At 42.0% G+C, this 19,322-nt stretch overlaps 1 protein-coding gene across 1 annotated transcript in view; it reads left to right on the top strand.

Moving 5' to 3' along the window:
- The first annotated feature begins 3,478 nt into the window (after nt 1–3,478).
- Nucleotides 3,479–19,322, top strand: part of sh3rf1 (SH3 domain containing ring finger 1) — a 35,701-nt gene continuing 19,857 nt past the window's right edge. Inside the window, exons 1-2 of the mRNA XM_077584776.1 lie at nt 3,479–3,799; nt 6,466–6,949. Coding sequence (XP_077440902.1) covers nt 6,575–6,949 — 375 coding nt within the window. The 5' untranslated portion in view covers nt 3,479–3,799; nt 6,466–6,574. The remainder of the gene's footprint in view (nt 3,800–6,465; nt 6,950–19,322) is intronic.

Consider the following 19,322-nt stretch of genomic DNA (forward strand, 5'->3'; position numbering starts at 1 on the left):
CTGTTTTAGGTAATCCAAATTATTTGTTTTAATAGTACAATAAACGAATGAGGAGTGATATCTTGAAAGTGATAATAAATTGTAATCTTTTTTTGATTTGTTTTTTTGTTTGCTGTACACACTAATTCTGCAGTAGTAGCAGTTTGTGCAATACATCGTCCCCTATACCAGGGGTGCTCAAATTGGGTCCTCGAGATCCCCTATCCAGCCTGTTTTCCGTGTTTCCCTCCTGCAGCACAGCTGAATCTAATGATCGGCTAATCAGCAAGCTTTGCAGAAGCCTGATAACGATCCTGATCATGAATCAGGTGTGTTAGTGGAGAGAAACATTGAAAACAGGCTGGATAGGGGCTCTCGAGGACCGAACTTGAGCACCCCTGCCCTATACTGTACATAACAGTGGTGAATAGTCAGTGCCAGCGTATCGTATGTTTATTTTTTTAATAAAACTGTATTAATTTATTGCCAACAATCTATTTTCTTTACTTTGTAGCATTTGTCTGGACTGTTTCCAGTGGCTATTAGATTTTTTTTTGTCCAATCATGTATTTGTTGCCATGTCAATGTAATCTGCCCAGCGCCTTCACAATTGGTAGTACAGTGTTTTAAAAAAAAAAAAAAAAAGTTAATAATTTTTTTTTATAGTTTATTCGTGTGAAACATTCACCATTCAATGTATTTTATTGATCAAAATGTAATTTAATTTAATTTTAGCAATGTGGTACATCCACCATTCAATTTACACTTGATATCATTTTTTTCTTTTTCTAATAATTTTGGATTTTATATTTTTATTTAATTGATGGATGGATGGAAAATAGTAATTTTACAAGTTTGGCCACATTAAGATTGAAATGTCTCATTTAAAAAATAATTAAAAAAAAACTACATTTAATCAATTTATTTTAGATTCAACTTCTCTGTGAAATTTTTGTTTCACTTTTAATTGCAAGTGAAATGCAAAATTGTGCAATAATACACTAATGTAACTGCTGGTCAGCCTTTATACTTACATTTGTCTGGATAAAAAACTGCCTTCGATCTTGCCGTGACATTTCATTACGAATCAGTGATTACAAAAGATGATTTAAGGACGCGTTACGTCCACAATGGCACCGGAGGACATTTGGGAGCCAAGCGTTTTTCAGGCCCCGCCGCAGTACAATTGCATTTTCGCCGAGTCAGCAAGTCATAATTCAGTCTAAATGCGGAGCCCGGGGTTTGCACAATGTGCACTAAATTAACTCCTTGGCGCTTTGTTGTTTAGTGTGACATTATTATAGGCTTTCTTTTGAAGTCGCTCGAGTCTTATCTGTTTCATTAGCGTCCAGCTTCTTACTCTACGGCTGCCCTTGGCTTTGAGAGGGGAAAGAATAGCGCTTTGTTTGGTTTTTTTCTCCCTAAACTGGAAAGGTGAAATAAGCAAGGAAGTCAAAGAGACGACTTGGCGGCTGAGTTGAAATAAATGTTACTTATTTCCCATAAGGCCTTTCCTTCTCTTGCCCCGAGGAGGGCACATATATCCACACAACGACTATTAGCCAGCAATCGGACCTTTGTTACCTCGGGCTGGCTTATTAAATCTTATTTAAAAGCCTAATCTTGATAGCACCGCAAGCATAAAAGCTTTTGGTCCTGGTGGAATAAAGCTCAAAGTTCCTCTTTGATACTTAATATACTGTATGCACGCTTGTCAACCTGAATTACAAATAAAAGATGTGTAATCTCTCCTTTATTTTTCTTCCAGATCTATCACAGATTGAAAGCAAATTGCACTATTTAGTAGTAGCACGTTGTCCTACAACATGCTGGGCAGCATTGAAGTTTACTGGAAAACATGTTGCTAGTAAGGCAAAACTGCAATGTGTGCACTAGTTTATGAATACGTGCTACTTGTTCTATCAGTGCTTTACTAGTAGTACTAGGATTGTGCAGATGTCAACAGATTTGCCTCACTTGTAACATAAAGTTGACCTAGTAGTGTGCAGAAATATGTAGAATTGTCTTACTAGTGGGGACATACAAGTAAATGAACTTTGAGTTGGAAATCTAGAATAGTGAATAAATGCACAAAGAGCGTTCCGTATGTGTAAGTGTCAGTGTAGAGGTCAAGCAGGGGAAAAAAACAGCATTTCCGTAAGGGCCATTGTTTGAGCGGAGGTACGAGCTGGGGAATGCAGAGTGGAAATATGAGCCGGGGATTGGAGGCACTCCTGCCAGCTCCCATGAGATCACATGTGACAGAGGAGCGCCACCTCCTTATAAATCTGCCACTTTATTGCGCCTCCGTCCCTCTAACCTCTTGCGCAACATCTCCCAAACAGAATCAAAAATAAATGTTGATTGTGTGACCCCAATGGAGTTTTGACACGTAGCAGGCGAGCGCCCCGGCTCATCCCTCGCACTTTAAAAGACATCTTATATGTTTTCGTTTTTTCCTGAAGGGGAAATGTATAAAGCAGCGAGACAGTTTTACAGTTTGGAAACACATCCACAAACTAGATAAGTCAGGTTGTAATTTCATAAAGAGTGAGGAACAAGAGGCAGGATAATCTCGTCCAATAGGACTTTGCTTTGCCGTTAATGTTGTTTTCGCCTCTCACGTTGTAATTCGCATGGTGTTTCACATTACACGTTACTATTAAGCTAGTGGACTTACATAATTGGTTGAACATTTTGATGTTTTAAATATTCAACTCTCTCTTGTTTACTTTGTCAGTTTAATTTGAAGCCCTAGTTAAAAACCCTTCTTTGAACCTTGTTTAGAATCCTAATTTGAACCGCAACCCCAATTTTAAACCCTCCTTTTAAACCCCCTAAACCTAGTTAAACCCCCCCGGGTGGATGCTTGGGGGCCCGGTCCCCGTTGGCTCCACCCTCCGCATGCACCTGAGCTTGAGTGACACTGAATTACAAAACAGAAACACAAATTGTTAGTTGAAACACTTTGTGAACAAAAATTGAAGTATGTCTTTATTTGACATAGAAAACAAATCAGGACCATTTTCAGCATTTTATAGAAAAACGGTCAAATTACAAATAAACGGATTTCATTCACAACTTCGCAAGTTCAGCCAAATCACATAAAACAAAAGTTCACTCATACTCGCAACAGTTTCCAGAGCAAGAGGAAGAATAGTCTATATAATATAAATACTAACATATGCATTTGTGGGTGATTAAATGGAATTTAAAAAAACAAGTTGACTTGATTTTTAGCTCACGCCCATTTGACAAAGCTCGAACGCCCCATTCGCGTGCACCTCGGAAATTACAATTTTTTTGCTGCAAAACACGACCGCGAATTGAACGTTGATTTTCAAACACAGTAATAGTTGTGTGTCTTGTTAACAGCGTTTCCGTTAGAGACACTTCACTTTGGCGAATTTCCTGTTACTGATGCGTTGTGTCACCCGAGAACATTTTCAAATTCCCAATGCCATTGAACGCCACACAACTCCCTCCCTTCCCAGTGTGTTTCCAGGTCCAACAGAACAGAACGAAGAACAGAACAGTACAACCGACTAGCATGGCGTTCGTAGACGCGCTCCGAATTGTCTTTCCTCGCCTCTCTCTTCTTTTCGTTTGAGTTAAAAAAAAAAAAAACCGTTACAACCTCAACGTGGACGCGCCGGACAACGGATAAAAAACACCGGGAGGCATAAAGAACTCGTTTGTCGATTTTTTAAAGGGGGGGAGGTGGGGGACTACTACGACTAGTAGTAGTAGTGGGGAAGCTTGCTAACTAGTTAGGCTAGCCACAACTTGGTGATAAGGGACACAGGAGGTAGACGAAAAGGTAAGTCAAGTGTGGAAATTGGTTGAATTGTCGGTAATTTCTGTACAGTTTGCCCTTTAGGGTTACATTTCGATTGCTGTAAAACTTGGTAACGCCACTAAGTTACCGCTAGCTGACGTACATTTACTTGAACGTTGTACTAATCGCAATAATGTGGCCCAAGGCATTTTGAATGTTTTTGGAAAAGGGGAAAAAACTAAACAACATCCCCCCCACACCTATTCAACAAACAAGAAGAGCCCAGTTGCCTCGATTTAACCTTTGCGGATTATCATGACCAGGATGACTGAGAACCAACACTGCCATTAAGAAAGAACACAATTTTGGGGGAAATGATCCTAATAGGCCAACAATATAATTTTTTTCAATTTTGTAGTATTATATGTGTATATGACATGTTATAATATAGGGGTCACCATCCTTTTCGAAACTGAGATCTACTTCTGGAGTGCTGTGAAGGGCTACCAGTTTTAAACACACAGCTGAAATAAATTGTCTTAAATTACCTTTAATAATATTACATTTGATTAATAATTAATGCTATTCATTTACGCGATCATGCTACTCCTCTTAATGATTTCTCACAATAATTGGTGGACAGATAAACATTAACATACAACACTTAATTTCTATAAATTTGTGTTAGTGTTTACTTTTTCAAATGATCATTTCTACAACACTCCGAGAAAATCACAATGTCCCATCACTAGTGAGTGAGCTATTTTTACAACTGGCCAACAGGCTCCTCATGTGGTATTTGTATTTGTAATTGTATAACACAAATTTATAGTCAATCTTGGACTTCGCAAATATGCGTTCAAAAGTGGTGTCCAAACTCGGTCTTCGAGGGTCGGAGTCCTGCAGGTTTTGGCATTGATCAAGGGCATATACAGTACACAAATGTACATTAGGAATATAAAGTGTGCATTAGTGCTGATCAAATTAAATTTAAATGTGCAAATGTGTTAGCCTAGTAGCATAATTGCTCAAATGAGTTATATATTTGAAAAAATCAACCAATAAGAAATACCAATGTACCTGTGTTTTTCTTCTCAAAAGCTCAAAACTATGCTGCTAGGCTAACGAAACGATGCAGACTTAAAGCGAATCATTAATTGTGCTGGACTTTTCCTCCACCTTGCTCTGTAAAGTTGCATACTATTGCTTGGGAGATGCAGTGAACTTGTTTGGGAGATGAGATGCAAGCTGAAATATCCTCTGGTGATGTCACATTGCATTGGGCTTACTACTGTACAGTAGTTAGTTCCTACACAGCATGACTTGCCCAATCACGTCAAATGGATGCACTCTGTGGCTGAATTAATAGGCAATATTAGAGTAATACTCGAGGAAGCAATTCCTGCTGAATGCGGGAGGAGCTGAAGCTAAAGTGCCTCTGATGAACAAAGCTCTGACATCTGACCAAGGATGTGTAGAAGACCAGTTTGAGAACCGGTGCTTTACAATATAAGACAGATGAATCCATCCATTTAGTACAAATGTTTGTGTTGAAAATTTGCTTTCCTCCAAGGCAGCATATGCTGTCACGTCACTGTGTAATTGTGTCACAATTCTGCCATCAGAGAATGTGCTGGATCAACAGTCGCAGGTGCTTCTATCCGCTTTGAGGCAAATTAGATTAAACGTGAACTTTAAGCACCTGTGAGTTACTCTAATCAGGCTACGGTTGAGGCTTTAGAGGCTGTTTTCTACTCCTGTGTGACTAAAATCATCTTTATACCGAGTCATGCATGAATGAGATTAGTTGATGAGTAAACCATTTTTTTTCTTCTTCTTTAAAATTGATTTATCAACACTGTGGAGCCACGGAGACCATTCCCAGATGCTGTTGAAGTGTTCATAAACGATTTACTCATATTTCCTATAGGAAATTGTAGAAATGCAATTACAGTATTAATTAAATTTTCAAGCAGGGTCAAGCATGTTTTATATTTTTTTAATATTAAGGGTAATTTTTAAGTAACAAGACGTGATGAATGTTTTGAAGGGTGACAAAGTGTTAACTTTTAATATGTTTTATTTTATTGCAACTTGAGGCATACACACACACAACTCTTCTTCAATGCAATCCGTTGGTAGACTTAATTACTGTCATATTTATTTGTTTCTATCGTGTCTACATAAGTTCAAGTCCTTCAGTGCAGTGAACATGTTATATATCATTGTTTCATGAAACCTGAAAAATTTAAGCGATAAAGCCACAGATTTGTTTGCTTTATTGTTGTAATCTGATTTATGATTTACTGATAAGCAGTTCGGAAAATTTATGACTTTTGTTTAGGCCACACTTATTAGATAGACATTTGTGAAATTGTAGTGAATCCGAGTCGGTGCTTTGTAAATTAACAACTCTAATTGAAATGATAAATCGGATATTGTTTATTGGATTATAGACTAATTAATTACTTGTGTTTGTTAATAAAATACATGCGAAGAAGACCTTGAAAATATAGTTGTATACTACTAAATGGCATTGAGGGGAAAAAAGAAAAGAAAAATATTTTTGAGAATCATTCAGCCCTAGTACGTAGTTGTGGTGTTATTGCGTCAATATTCTTCAGCCGTATGTGATTGTTATGCACGCATCCCGTGACCTGGTTCTCAGCACTGTTGATTAATCTGCACGTGTTGACCCTCTTCTGCAGCCCATGCACAAGCCATGGCCGTAACCGAGGGATGGGAGTGACGTGACACGAGTGGACTGAGCGTCATGTTTTTCTGCTGAAACGACTTAAAGGTGAAGCACTCGCAACGATGGACGAGTCGGTGCTGTTGGATCTGCTGGAGTGCCCCGTGTGCCTGGAGCGTCTGGACGCCTCGGCCAAGGTTCTGCCTTGTCAGCACACCTTCTGCCGACGCTGCCTGCAGGGTATCGTGGGTTCCCGCGGCGAGTTACGCTGCCCGGAGTGCCGGACGCTGGTGGAGTGCGCTGTGGACGAACTGCCCAGCAACATCCTGCTGGTCCGCCTCCTGGACGGGATCAAGCAGAGGCCACGCAGGGCGGCGCCCGGGCCTGCTAACGGCACCGCTGGAGCGGTGGCACGGGCGCACGGCGGCGGAACCCGCGGTGAGCAGGGCGCGCCCGGTGCCCAACCCCAGCGGGCCCAGGCGAAGAGCACACTTGTCCGGGTGAGTCTACTCATTCAAGTCTTCACTCGTGCACGCCCGATGTGAGCTCTTTTAAAATTGTCAAAAATCGTTTGGAAAAATTTGGCCAATTTTTGCAGACTGATTTGATAATGACGTTAATGGATCAACACAATGCCATGTCTTGTCCTAGTTTGTCAAAACTATTTTGAGTCGAAGCAGCAGACATGGGCGCAGCCACAGTATCGATCTACTCCCGTTGGCTGTCGATCATAAATCCAACACGCCTGCTATTAGATTTGTGAGGAGGAGTCCTGAGCTGGGAGCGTAATGAGAGAGCATTTGTCGAGGTGGAACTTCCACGTTCTGCCTTCCGACGCCAAGTTTGGTTGACCATTTCCTGCAAATATTGTTGGTAATTTTACCCTAAAAAAATGCAAAGAGGTAAATTTGTGAATTGTAATGAACATACTGCATTTGTATTTATCAATTATTTAATGGTATGAAAGAATAAATATAAACTTTTTAATGAACCAATTAAGGAGAAAAGTGCAACTAATGCAGCAAATGTTACAGACTCTTGATGTTGTAAATGCTTGTTGGCCTGGATTAAAGAACAGCGGGCTATTTGCCCACCCCTGATATGGAGTCTTCAAAAAGATAGGATGCATGTTTTTGGAATGTGAGATGATGCTGGATTACTCAGAAAGAACCCACACAAACGTGGAGAGAACATGCAACCTCCACACAGGAAAGCTGGTGCTGATATCCGAAGCCCAACCGCAGAACTGGGAGTCAGAAGCGCAAACCTCATGGCCACCGTGCTGCCCCGAGATGAAACAATACAGCGTAAATCTGCGTGGATTAAAAGCGGCACGTTGCAATACCGCCGCTAATCTTTGCCGCGGATTAACTGCGATCATAGTAAAATGGAAAGCAGCCGGTTGACTAACGGACGTGATTGAGATCAGTTAATAATTTAACACGCAAGGTTTGCTGCTTTCTGCACCAGCCAACAGTTTTCCTATAACGAGATTTCACACTTTTTATTTCCTCCTGTGCAAGGCTACACTTGAGACCCATTCAACGGTGCCGTTTGTCAAGGTACTTGAGAGATTCAGGGTGGGACCCGAGGGGCGCTCGTCTTATCTGCGCTTGTAAAGTACACTTGGCGAAACTGAAACATTCTTGGAGCCTGTGTGCAGAATTACTCAACCAGATGAGAGATTAGGTTTTTTTTCTTCTTCTCTCAAAGCAACAAAATAATATTCATCCACAAAGCGTTCTGGTGCATGAATATGCCTTGAACAGTTAAGTGGAATTACATGTGCCTACGCCATGCAAGATATTCTGCAGTCGTACAACATATGCAAAAGGCTTGCCAGGTTCGATGAAGTCACACAAGATTCACTTGGTCTCACGACATTTGAGGCAGCAAGTCAAGTCTTACGCAATATTCTCAAGTGCAGCGAGATTTGCAGACTTCTCCACGAAATATTCCGGTGTTGTGAGATTTGCAGGGGTCTTATGAGATGTGCTAAAGTCTTCCGAGGGTCAACACCGGAAGTCTTGGTTGCCATTTTAACTTTCCACTGATAAAAAAAAATTGGTGCCTTGGAGACAGGAAATAGGTTGATTTTGCCAACATTGTCGCGAAGGAACCAAATGTTTTTTTTTGGAGCTTTTTCTCATACCTTCCATCTATTTAAGTACCATTCAGTAAAGCAGTCATTGAAATGCCCCCGGGTAACATTGCTACATATACGAGGACACGTTTGTGTTATAACTTGTTTGCCATGTAAATTAACATCTTAATCCATGTTTGGTACAAATAACTCCAGTTGTAAACTTACTTAAATGAGCCCCCCCCCCCAAAGAAAAAGAAAAGAAAAAAGAGAAGGTATAATATTTGAAGGGCCCCTTGTGAGCAGCTCTGACCTGCACAAAAAGGGGAGGATAGGGTTGATGAAAAGATGTCAAGGCCCTGTGTAAAATCATCAGAATGTCAACAGGCTGATAATGGATGGCCCCGGCCCGAGATCAGAGGCCCTCCTGTAAATTGCTACTGGGCGACCCCGCCTTGCTGGCTACAGTAACGCTCTATTCATTCGTGCTCCTTTCAAAGCTTGTTTGGGCTTTTGGGAATTTCCCTCATCTCCGTAAAACCCCGTCTCAGTGGACATCTCTTACGCTTTCAGGGTGTTGACACATCTTGGTCCGGTTCAAACAAACTATGGTGCGGTTTCTCTGATTATGCGGTTTGTTTGATGAATTGTGAATGCTATCGTCCAGCTGTCCATACAAACTCATTGAGTTAACTAAGCATGATTTTTTTAGGGGAAGTTTGAGTTGCTTTGCACAATATATGCCACAATTCGAGTCCAGTCGGGGGGGGGGGGGGGGGGTGTATTGATGATGATGATGATGATGATGATGATATTATAATTGAACACTAAAGGCACTTTTCTCATCGAACGATGTGCTTCCGTTCAGATTGCCACAGGGCGGTTTGGATCAGGGAAACCTAGCATTGGCTACAAAAGAAGAGTGAAAACATCCTGTACCAGCGAAATGGTATACGTAGTTGCAAATGTCTATTTCATTTAACCTTTATTTATCCAGGTAAAACAATTAAATACAAATAGTGCGGTATACTGGTAGTTGGGTAACAAATTACATGAACAAATGGTTCAAAATAGGCTAAAAACGGGTGCAGCACACTATCCCTCACTAACTTATGACTATTCTCAGGAAAATGTATTATGTCTCTTTTTGATGGAAAATGAACCATACTGCTACAAACAAGGGCAATTCCTGAACCACTGTCTTTAAGACTAGGATTTTCCCAATTAGTGACCAAATGTGTCATATTAAATGCACCATGTACCATTTTAATTCTTTCCCTGGCAATAACAAATTTTCACGTTTAACCTGTAACAATGCTCCTCTTTACTGTGTGTGCTTCTGCAGATGTTTCCCTTTGTTCTTGATTTGGCAGGTCTTCACATATTCTCTTGTGAAAATAGTTTCTTAATTGTGTGTCTGCTCTGCCGTTTTGAGGCGTTCCGCTAATGACAGACAAAAGCCCGGCTGTGCAGGTGTAACGTCTTCACAACATGAAAGGCCCTGGATCAAAGCCCGTGCCGATTGGCCACCCTGACCCCCCCGTACCCCACCGCCCCCGGGTCCCACGGGGTCTTGAGCGTCACTAACCCCGCTCGACACCCTTAGCCTCACTTCTTCATTGTTGGATTTCCAAAAATGTGTGCCTGGAAGCTGCTGCTTTTGGTTGTCCAGCCCCACCTCCGATTTTCGTATGGCCGGGAGGGCCAAGCGCTGCCTGACAGATGCACAACAGGGTTTTGTCTCGGGTCCCCTTCTGATCTTACTACTTAGCCGACACCAGTGGAATGACTGGTAACAGAAGCCGATGGGTGTTAAGTAATGGCGTCGTGACCAAAAGGGACAAATGTTTAGTGCAAAGTCAGCTCTTTGCCCCCTCCTCTTAACACCATCTCCAGGGCTGTGGCAGTTGTTTGACACTCTTTTCTGGCATTTGCTTTGACTTAGTGGAGGGGGGGTGGGTGAGGGGGTGGTCCGCTGGAACCCTTCAGTTTGATGACTCACATCCCATGGTGCTCGGTAACACGGATGTTTTGACTTACCCTTGCCCTGATTTGCCTCGAAAACCACTTTTTTTTTTCTTTTGCCAACGTGGATTGAGAACAGACGGCGGGCCAGGCAATGTAAAAAGCCGTTGCTCTGGGTTCAAGAGTCATTGTAGTCATGGGTTGGAGCAAGAGTGACGGGGGGTTAACATGGGAGATTTGTGTGGATGTCTTCACTTATCTTTATGGTCGACTGGTAAATTGAAGCTTTACTCACATAGTGGAAACAACATTTTGCCGCTTGGGTTTATAAACTTGACCACAAAGAGTTCCTCATTCCCACCAGCTGAATGTTATGGAAAACGCTAATGACTTTGCCTCAGTTAAAAGTGGCACGGATCAAGGTACAGCTAATTTGGGGAGTCTTGCTACATTGTATGCGTTGTTTGTAACATTCTGAGTAGACAGCCAGCGGAAACATCTTGGTTTGTTTTGAGTCAGCTACAGTTTAATGCGCATACTCCCAATGCCTACCGGACTTAAAGGGAAACAACCACAGCGCAAACTTATTGCATGTCTGTCAGTTTGGCTTCAATCATAAGCTTTGACAGTCTGAGTTGGAAGCTTAAAACTAACATACAAAATCAGGGTAAATTCATAATAATTGAAATAATTGGTTCACGATGTGAGCATTTGCCCTTATTCCGATTTAAATGATCAAAAGCAATTGTGTAATGTCTCTAAAGATTATCCTGAGCGATTATCCTGTGGTGCGTGATGTGTTAAGCGTGACCCGAAACTTTATTGAACAATTATAACCAGATTCAGAGTTTCAGATTTCTCCTTGACACAGTGGCAAAGTGTCCTTTCATAAATCCCCAATCCGAGGCTGATCGTGATCATGGGTGTTCCGGCTGCTGACACACACTGCATTGGCCGCAGCTGCTAGAGATGTTCTACTCCGTCAAAGTGATGGATGACCTTCTTGTGTTTCTGTCATTGTTAAAAAGAAAAAAAGTTGACTTGACCTGTGGCAGAGGGATGTTGTTACTTTTCCACAGCGTTCTTGACGTGAACACGTGGAGCCTCTTAATTCATTTGTTGCTTTACTGCTACTGCTGGTCTTTGCCTGGTCTTCGTTGATAGGAAACAGGGAAATATTTTGTCCATAGGACGTCATCAGGCCACTGCCTTGTGTAATGAAAGCCTTTAACAAACAGTTTGTTTTTCTTTTTAAATGTCTCTCCTACGCACATCAAACAAACGGGACGCCGGACGGTGGATTTTGTTTCCCTGTTATTTTTTGTCATTCAGTCGTTGATTTATATCCCAGGCAAAAAAGAATGTTTGTGTTTTTCTTATGCGGAGGTTCTCATTAAAATTCCTCCACGCCTCCCTCATCTGAGGTCGATGAGTCACGCCGGCCCGCTTTGATGACGTCATGCTGTTGTCGAAGCCTCTCCTCGTGGCCGACTGGCTGACCTCCGCTTGTGTGACACAAGCCCATCATTACGCCGTCACGCTGCACCACAAAGCTGGCAAGTGCGCCGTGAAAGCTTTCCATCGCTGGAATGTTTTCCCGAAAGGCTTTCGGGCCGCCCCATTCCTGATCACACGTACCTCTTGTTTCTCCAGGAGGCCCCCAAATTGCTAAATCTCCCCAATGATACACTCTTGATTGAAATGAGTGTCTGTGTATAAATAGTCAGTGAATTTCTAAGCTCTTGAGAGATTTCATTTAGGGCTGCACTGACTTTGCTGGATACTGAGCCATGGGCAAAGCAAAACAACTGTATATATCTGCAAATTATATCAAATGCAGTATATCAAGCCTAATGCCAGTTTGTAGTGTTCAACTTCGCATATTTCAAGTATAGTTGTCCCGTGATTGACCTATTAGAATGAAATCTGCACATAAACTAGCTGACAGCAAGCTGCTAGCATGCTGATCTTTTGTACTACGCTACAACGGTGCACTTTTATTACAGAAGTAAACCAGTCATACGACTTGTTTTGGTGAAGAGGAAAATATCCTTCCTGGTCTACTGGTGTCTTGCAGTCTACCTCTGAGTCGAACCTTGTAGGATCTGATCATTCAGAGGCCAATACAGACCCTGTAGTAGTGAGATTTCTGTGTTATTCAGGTGATTATGAGAATTTTGACAAACTCAGTTTTGCGTGATTTTGATCAGACCAAGGTGTTTACGTCTATCTTAACAATTGTGTTTCATTTGTACTAACCCTGTGATTCAATTTGTTCCCTAAAGTCATTGTATTGACTGACACAATCTGTATTTCCCCTACCATGGACCTCACTCCCTGCTGTCTGAATCCAGGCTGGAGCCGTTAAAGGTCTAATGAGATTAGGGAGTTATTAGGGAGTTGTTTAGCATTGCTTCTCTTTATGCTCTTGACTGCTGACTCAAATGTATTCATTGCTGTTAGGCGAAATCCACGCACCTCCAAAATTTATACTTTTACGGAAATAAAGAAAACATCAGTATTAACAAAAGCAAACTGTGGAATGTGATAACATCATATTCCCAAACTCTTTTGCAAAGGTTTTAGAGCCATGAGTGCTGCAATAAATGAAACAATGGGTTGTGTAATGCTCCTAAATTAATCCGTATTTACCTTAACGGCTGATGACTTCTTTCTGCACTGAATCATCAACAGCAATCCATTTTTCAAACGACCTCAAACTTTTTCACTTCACCTTCAAAATAATAACAATGGAATAGAGGGCTGGTTTTGTATGATGTAACGCTGGTTAGGCTATGTAGCTCATGTAGCCATTGCCAGCCCTCCTATGCAACTTGTATTGGAAACACAAGCCAGATCCGGGTTTACGATTACAAACTCTGCCATTGTGACCTGAAGTGAACTTTCCCCACTGCATACTGTATAGTACCTGTTGTTGGGTTAGTGATACGCTGGACTCAAACATGTTTTGCATTTGAGTATAACTCACAAAATGTAAATAAATGCACAGATGTTGTAAATAACCTCCGAACACGATACTCAACAGCCAATCTGGCCGTCCATCATACGCAGCCGGCCTCATTTGTCATTGCTTTAAATCCCAACCGTGTTTTGGAAAACGTGCGACGAGTGAGCGGGCGAGCGGCTGCTTATTCAGCGGGTAATTACCATCCTCGCCATGTCAGGGTTTACGTAATTCCCAAGGAGAGGTTCAAAAGAGCAAATCATGTGATTCCTCCCTGGTGGAAGGTAACACTACTCCCCCGGTGTGGACTTTGTGGTTCCCTTTTGTCTTTTTTGTGTCCCTTTCAAGATTGGCCAGCCCAAACACAACTAGGAAGGACTTGACTTGTTTTGTTCTGTCTCATCTTAACCTCTTTTTCCCAGACAGAGAAGGATGTTGTGCGTTAGCATGAGTGTCTCTGAGGAATTCCATGAGTAGTTGCAGGTCATCTTCCCCCTCAGTTCCCCCAACACCATAAACGTGTCTAATCTTGTTCTGCACATCCGTCTTTTGTAGAACTACAAGCTGGGGATTATTTGTATTGTGCATGCATTGTGTTTTGTAAAAAAAAAAAGCTACATCACTCTTTGAGTAAACGCCATTTGTAAAGATGCTAGGGGTCTCTCATTGAGTCACGATAAGCTACGTTCTCGTGTAGACAAGCCAGCATGCGGAGACATGTATCTACACCTGGGAAGAGTCATATTTTTTTCTGTCTCCTCACAAGATTGTTCATCTTAACTACGAACTCTTTCACAGTCTTTTCCCCCACACGTCTCTTCCTAACGTTGGTTACTTTTAACAAAGATGTTCATAGCCTCGTTACAAGGGGTGGTTTAACTCTGGGTGGTCCACCGACCAAACATATTTACTAATGACCTATGACAACCCTCACTGCCCCCCCCCCCATTCCCTCCCCAGTCACACTCCCCCTCCCCCAATCCCCTCAGTCTCATCTCTTGCAAGTCTTTCAGCATGACTATGGTAATGGAATCAGTCATTAGCCCACTCACCACATTCCTATCGCACCTGTGGGCCTCCACAGATAGATTTAAGCATAAGTGCCGTCCAGTAGAAGTAGGGAAATACTTTTGCATTGGAAAGTTGTCATTTTTACCAAGAAAGCTCTGGTATTATATCTCAAATTTTAGGGGTAAAATGGGGAGTCTGGATCAGTATTTAGGAGCATTCTGGATCCCTGATGTAGGACTGAACTGTGGAGGTAATTAAACTGTTTTGGGCTATTTCTGTTTTCATGATTATTTATTTTTGGGGGGCATGACTAAAACAGCTGCCCAATGATGACCGACATGAGGCAAAACTGACCACAATGTTGAGAAAAAGAAACAAACAGAAATTTGATAAAAATCTGTTAAAAAAAAAATCCAAAACAAAACAACTGACAAATACAGGTAAAAATGGAAAAGATCGGATAAAAACATGCAAAAAAAGGAGAAAAATAGTGGGAAAAAGCTGACAAAAAAATAAAAGGAATCTGGCAAAAAGGGACAAGCCTTACCAAAATAAGGCCCCCCCAAAAATCCACACAAATCAGGCAAAAAAACAACAAAACAAAACAAACTTAGACTAAAATATTGTTTTGTAGCATATAAATCTGTATTTTTTTCCCCTTCCAATTAATGGCATCGGCCTAAAAAAAAATCTGTCTCGCTCGGGGCCGAAAATAGGCTATAGGTCAGCGATAGTCTACAACACGTTCGGACTTTAGTACAATTCGGGTTATGTCGCCACCATAGGAACCAAACTGCATCGTAAACCGACGCCACGTCTTCAGTGTTTTTTATTTGCCTGTGACTGTTTTGTGAGACACCCTATCTTTTCATTGTGCAGCTGCACTATTCCCAAAGAGCCCCTTATAGTACCTGCTTGGCCTGTGATGAACACTTTGACCTATCACCCTATGCTGTGATTGGTGGAGCGACAGTGATCAACCATGGGCTGTTTGGCTGCTGGCATGTTAAGTGTTTTGTTCCCGTCCCCGGGGCCAAATAATGATTTGGCGAGAGTTTCGTTTTTAGTTGTTTGACCTGTGACCCCTGCGCCTATTACTGGCTCTGGATGCATCTTCGATACGGTGCTGCCAGTTGCCTCAGGCTCACCTTGAGTGATGTGCTCTTTTAGACCTCCCATGAAAAGTGAAACTATAAAAATTCATCCCCCAAAGCCAGTTTCCAATAGCGACATGAAAGTTGGTAGGCTTGTCTATCATGAGTAGAGCCACAAAAAAGTCTTAAAAAGCCATCAACAAAAAAGTTACAGGAAGGCTGCCATTTTAGTCTGATAAACAAGATGTTGTCCCCCAAATTCTTCCATCTCTTCAAGATTTCATTGTATTCAATTGAGTTATACATTTTATAGGTTTGGTACGTAAACGGTGGACAAAGTTTTGAAATGATTTAAAAAACTAACAAGATTTTGTCCATTTGCAGAAAAGTGTCCTGTTTGCGCCTTTCATCTGTGTTTATCTTGAGTGGCATCTTTCCTCTGCTCTGTTGATCCCCAAGGGAGGAAGCTGTGTACACTATAATTAAAAGCGATAAGGTATCATTTTGTATACGTTAGACACCTCATCCTTTAGACTGTTTTTCATTTTCGAAAGAATGGTGGCTACCAGAAGACGAGATGAGGGTCCGCTTTCAGCTGTTTCTCTGTCGCGGATACGGTGTGATTAATTATGGTGATTGGAGAACTCAAGGAGGTCGAGAGCACTGACAAGAGTCGCATTTAAGGCGGTAGGATTCACAGCCATAATCGCCTCTTCTGCGCAAACACCCCACCACGACTAGAGGATTACCGTCCCATTGTTAGTGTCCCATCCTAAACACGTCTGATTATCTGGAAGTGCACTTTGAGCCCATTTGTCCCACACAAACACAAATCCATCCCATGGCCTACCAAATGGCCATAATGTTTGTTTTAATGAGTCACAGGATGTGCAGAAACACAGGTGTGTATTCCAAGCAGCCATATTCTCCATGGCATCTTATTAGTACCGAGGCTTAAGAAAGCAACAACTGCTTCAATTTACTGGACCTTTGTAGATCTGGTAGTGGTAACCCCAGCAACCGTAGAATTTTCTGTCGCTGGTGTGAAGATGGTCGGCCGGCAGAGCTGTCGGCTTGCCTTGCACTGTGTCTCATTTTAGGAGGCTCTGTTCTCGCTACTTTTGTTCAGAAAATGGAGACACGAGTCTGCTCTGGAACTCGATTTCTGTCTTTTTTTGTGCCAGTAATTATTTGGTTGATATGCAAGCCTGAATGAACCAAAGTTATCATTAACCTGCTCTAACACATTATACACAATTATAATAAACATTTGTTTGAACAACACTTGTTGGCCATAAAAATTCTGTAAAAGAATCAATTGAAAAACATTAATATTTTTTTCCCCCCACATTAAAAAAAACGGTTCCTATGTGACCTCCTGTGTCTGTGATATACTGTTGTGAAAACACCCCAACGCTCAATAATTACAGTACACTTTTCACCTGTTTTTTTTCTTTCATCACTGGAATTAACCTATTTTGAGGGGGCAGTCATAAAATTGAACCACTGCTCAAGTCATTGCGAGCGGCTACTTGTTCTAAGGTGTCCCAGAGTCTAACAAGATAAGAAAAAGTAGAAGTAAAAGAAAAAGTAAAATCATCTCTTGAATTTTCATTTGTGAATGCACCATTTCATTAGATTACATTTGTCATTTCTCCTTGTTAGATGTCTAGTTAAAGTTGAGGAGATCCACTGTATAACCTTGGCGGAAGATCCTGCGACGTCTCACTCAGTCTGTCCGTGAACTTGAAGGCAAGCTAGCAGCTCCATGTTACATCTGGGCTTAGTCGAGGCCGGAATGAACAAACACACTCACACTTTGTTTACAAAAGTGAAAAAATGGTCAATACCTTCTCGCAGCAGTATTTGTGCCTCGGACCCTTGCCAATTCTGTCAATATCCTTTCTTTGTTTGTCCTCTAGAGGGGTGTACAAATACTAGCTGACGCAAGCAAAGTTCTTCATTCAGAGCAACACCGGGCCAGTTGGAAGTGACAGGTAGGGTATGTCAGGAACAGACCATAACTGGAAAGTAACATAGTGAACCTATAGAATCCACTTCCCTGACTTCCGCCTCTCTAATGGAAGTTGGTCCGAGCGGGGCAGGTGGCTGCCGCTGAATGACTCAGAGGAACAAAAAAGCTGACAGTGCTCGCTTTCAGTCGCACAGCGGCGAATAAAGTGAGGAAACGCTTAGTATTCAGCTGGTATTGACTGCCCGCTCCGTTCACTGATACTGTGACATTTGTGGACCAAAGCCCTCTGTAGCTTGGATACAAGTTCACTTCTTATGTGCAACTCGTCTCTTGGTACTAATCCACCAAATTAAATCTGATCTGATTGGGGCCTGAAATAATGGCCTCCTTTGTAAGATCAGAGCAATCTACCGGCTCATCGTGCCCATTTCCACCCAAGTCCAACAGTTTGGTTCTGTTTCATGAGGGTATACAGGCCTGCGCTTTGGCACGTAGCTTGGTTTTAAAGTCATGATTCAGTGGAGTAAGAGATGGTTTAAAATCAATCAAAAAGAACGAAGGCAGTAATTCCTCCAATAAATTTGTAAAAACAATCAAACAAACCAAAAAAGCAATTATGTAATCTTTAATGTTTAGATTTTATGAAAGTGCTGCATCAATAATTTTTCTTCTTTTTCGGAGTGTCCAACATGAGTAGTTATTGTTTTTAGGAATGTACAACAGTAGTTTGTCTCTTTTGGAAAGTGCCCAAGCCATATCAAATATCATCATTTGTTTCTTAAAAGACTATTGACACCAACAATACTTGGCATATACTATACCATAAATGTGCCCATCATTTGCTTAATTGCACATTACAAAACTGTATTAACTATAAGTATTTCTTGCTCGGTGTCTGTAACCGAATACTGACGCGGGTTTAGGATGGCACGCCATGCAGTCTCATCTTTGCCGGCAGCATTATAGCTTGCTGGCTTCCTCCGCTGCTGTGTGTATTCTCGACACCAGCGGGCCCCTGCAAAGGCGGTCGTTAAAGCCCACTGTATGAACTGGCACGCAGTGAAAGACTTCTGTTCTCTCGGCCCTAAGTCAGACAAGCAGAGTGGGTGATCCACCAGCCCACCCAGAACAGCCTTTGCCCCCACACGGGGGGCCGGCAGGTAAACCATCCCACCCGGGCTTACACAAAGTGCTTGCGCCAGTCTGGGTTTTGTATTTAAAAAAAAAAAAGCACATCTCTGGAATACACTCTCATGAGAACTGCATGTGTGTGTGATAACCCATAAAGCCGTATTAGCTCCCTGCTAACAGACTTTCCTTTTGTAGGCTAATCTATAGCTTACTAGCCGTACTCGAGGGGCCCTCCAATGTCTCGCCAGAAGAATGTTTTTAAAGCACTCAGGGCTTCCACCTATCTCTTTATAGACACAAAATCTCTATGTAATACCTACTTTAACACATGGCAACCTTATGGGGCTCAGGTAGCCAACTCCAGGAACGGGTGGCTTTGATCACCGAACCGCTTCCAGGTTCTCAGGAGCTCCCTTGAACTTCATCTCCAGGTCAGGACCTGGCAGTAAAACCGAAGAGGGACGGGATCAGCGGGCGGTTAGCGCAGCGATGCGTTTTGCAACTGGCAGTGTGAAATACTGTACATTGACTCGTTTCGTATGGAATTTTCGAGCTGCATCACTTGAACATGAGATGGTACAAGAGTTTCCAGAGTTTCCATTCCAGCGCTTGTTGAAAACTTCCCGTTCTCACTGTGTGATCCATCTGG

The sequence above is a fragment of the Vanacampus margaritifer genome, chromosome 13, assembly GCF_051991255.1.
Source record: "Vanacampus margaritifer isolate UIUO_Vmar chromosome 13, RoL_Vmar_1.0, whole genome shotgun sequence".
Classification (NCBI taxonomy): Eukaryota; Metazoa; Chordata; class Actinopteri; order Syngnathiformes; family Syngnathidae; genus Vanacampus; species Vanacampus margaritifer.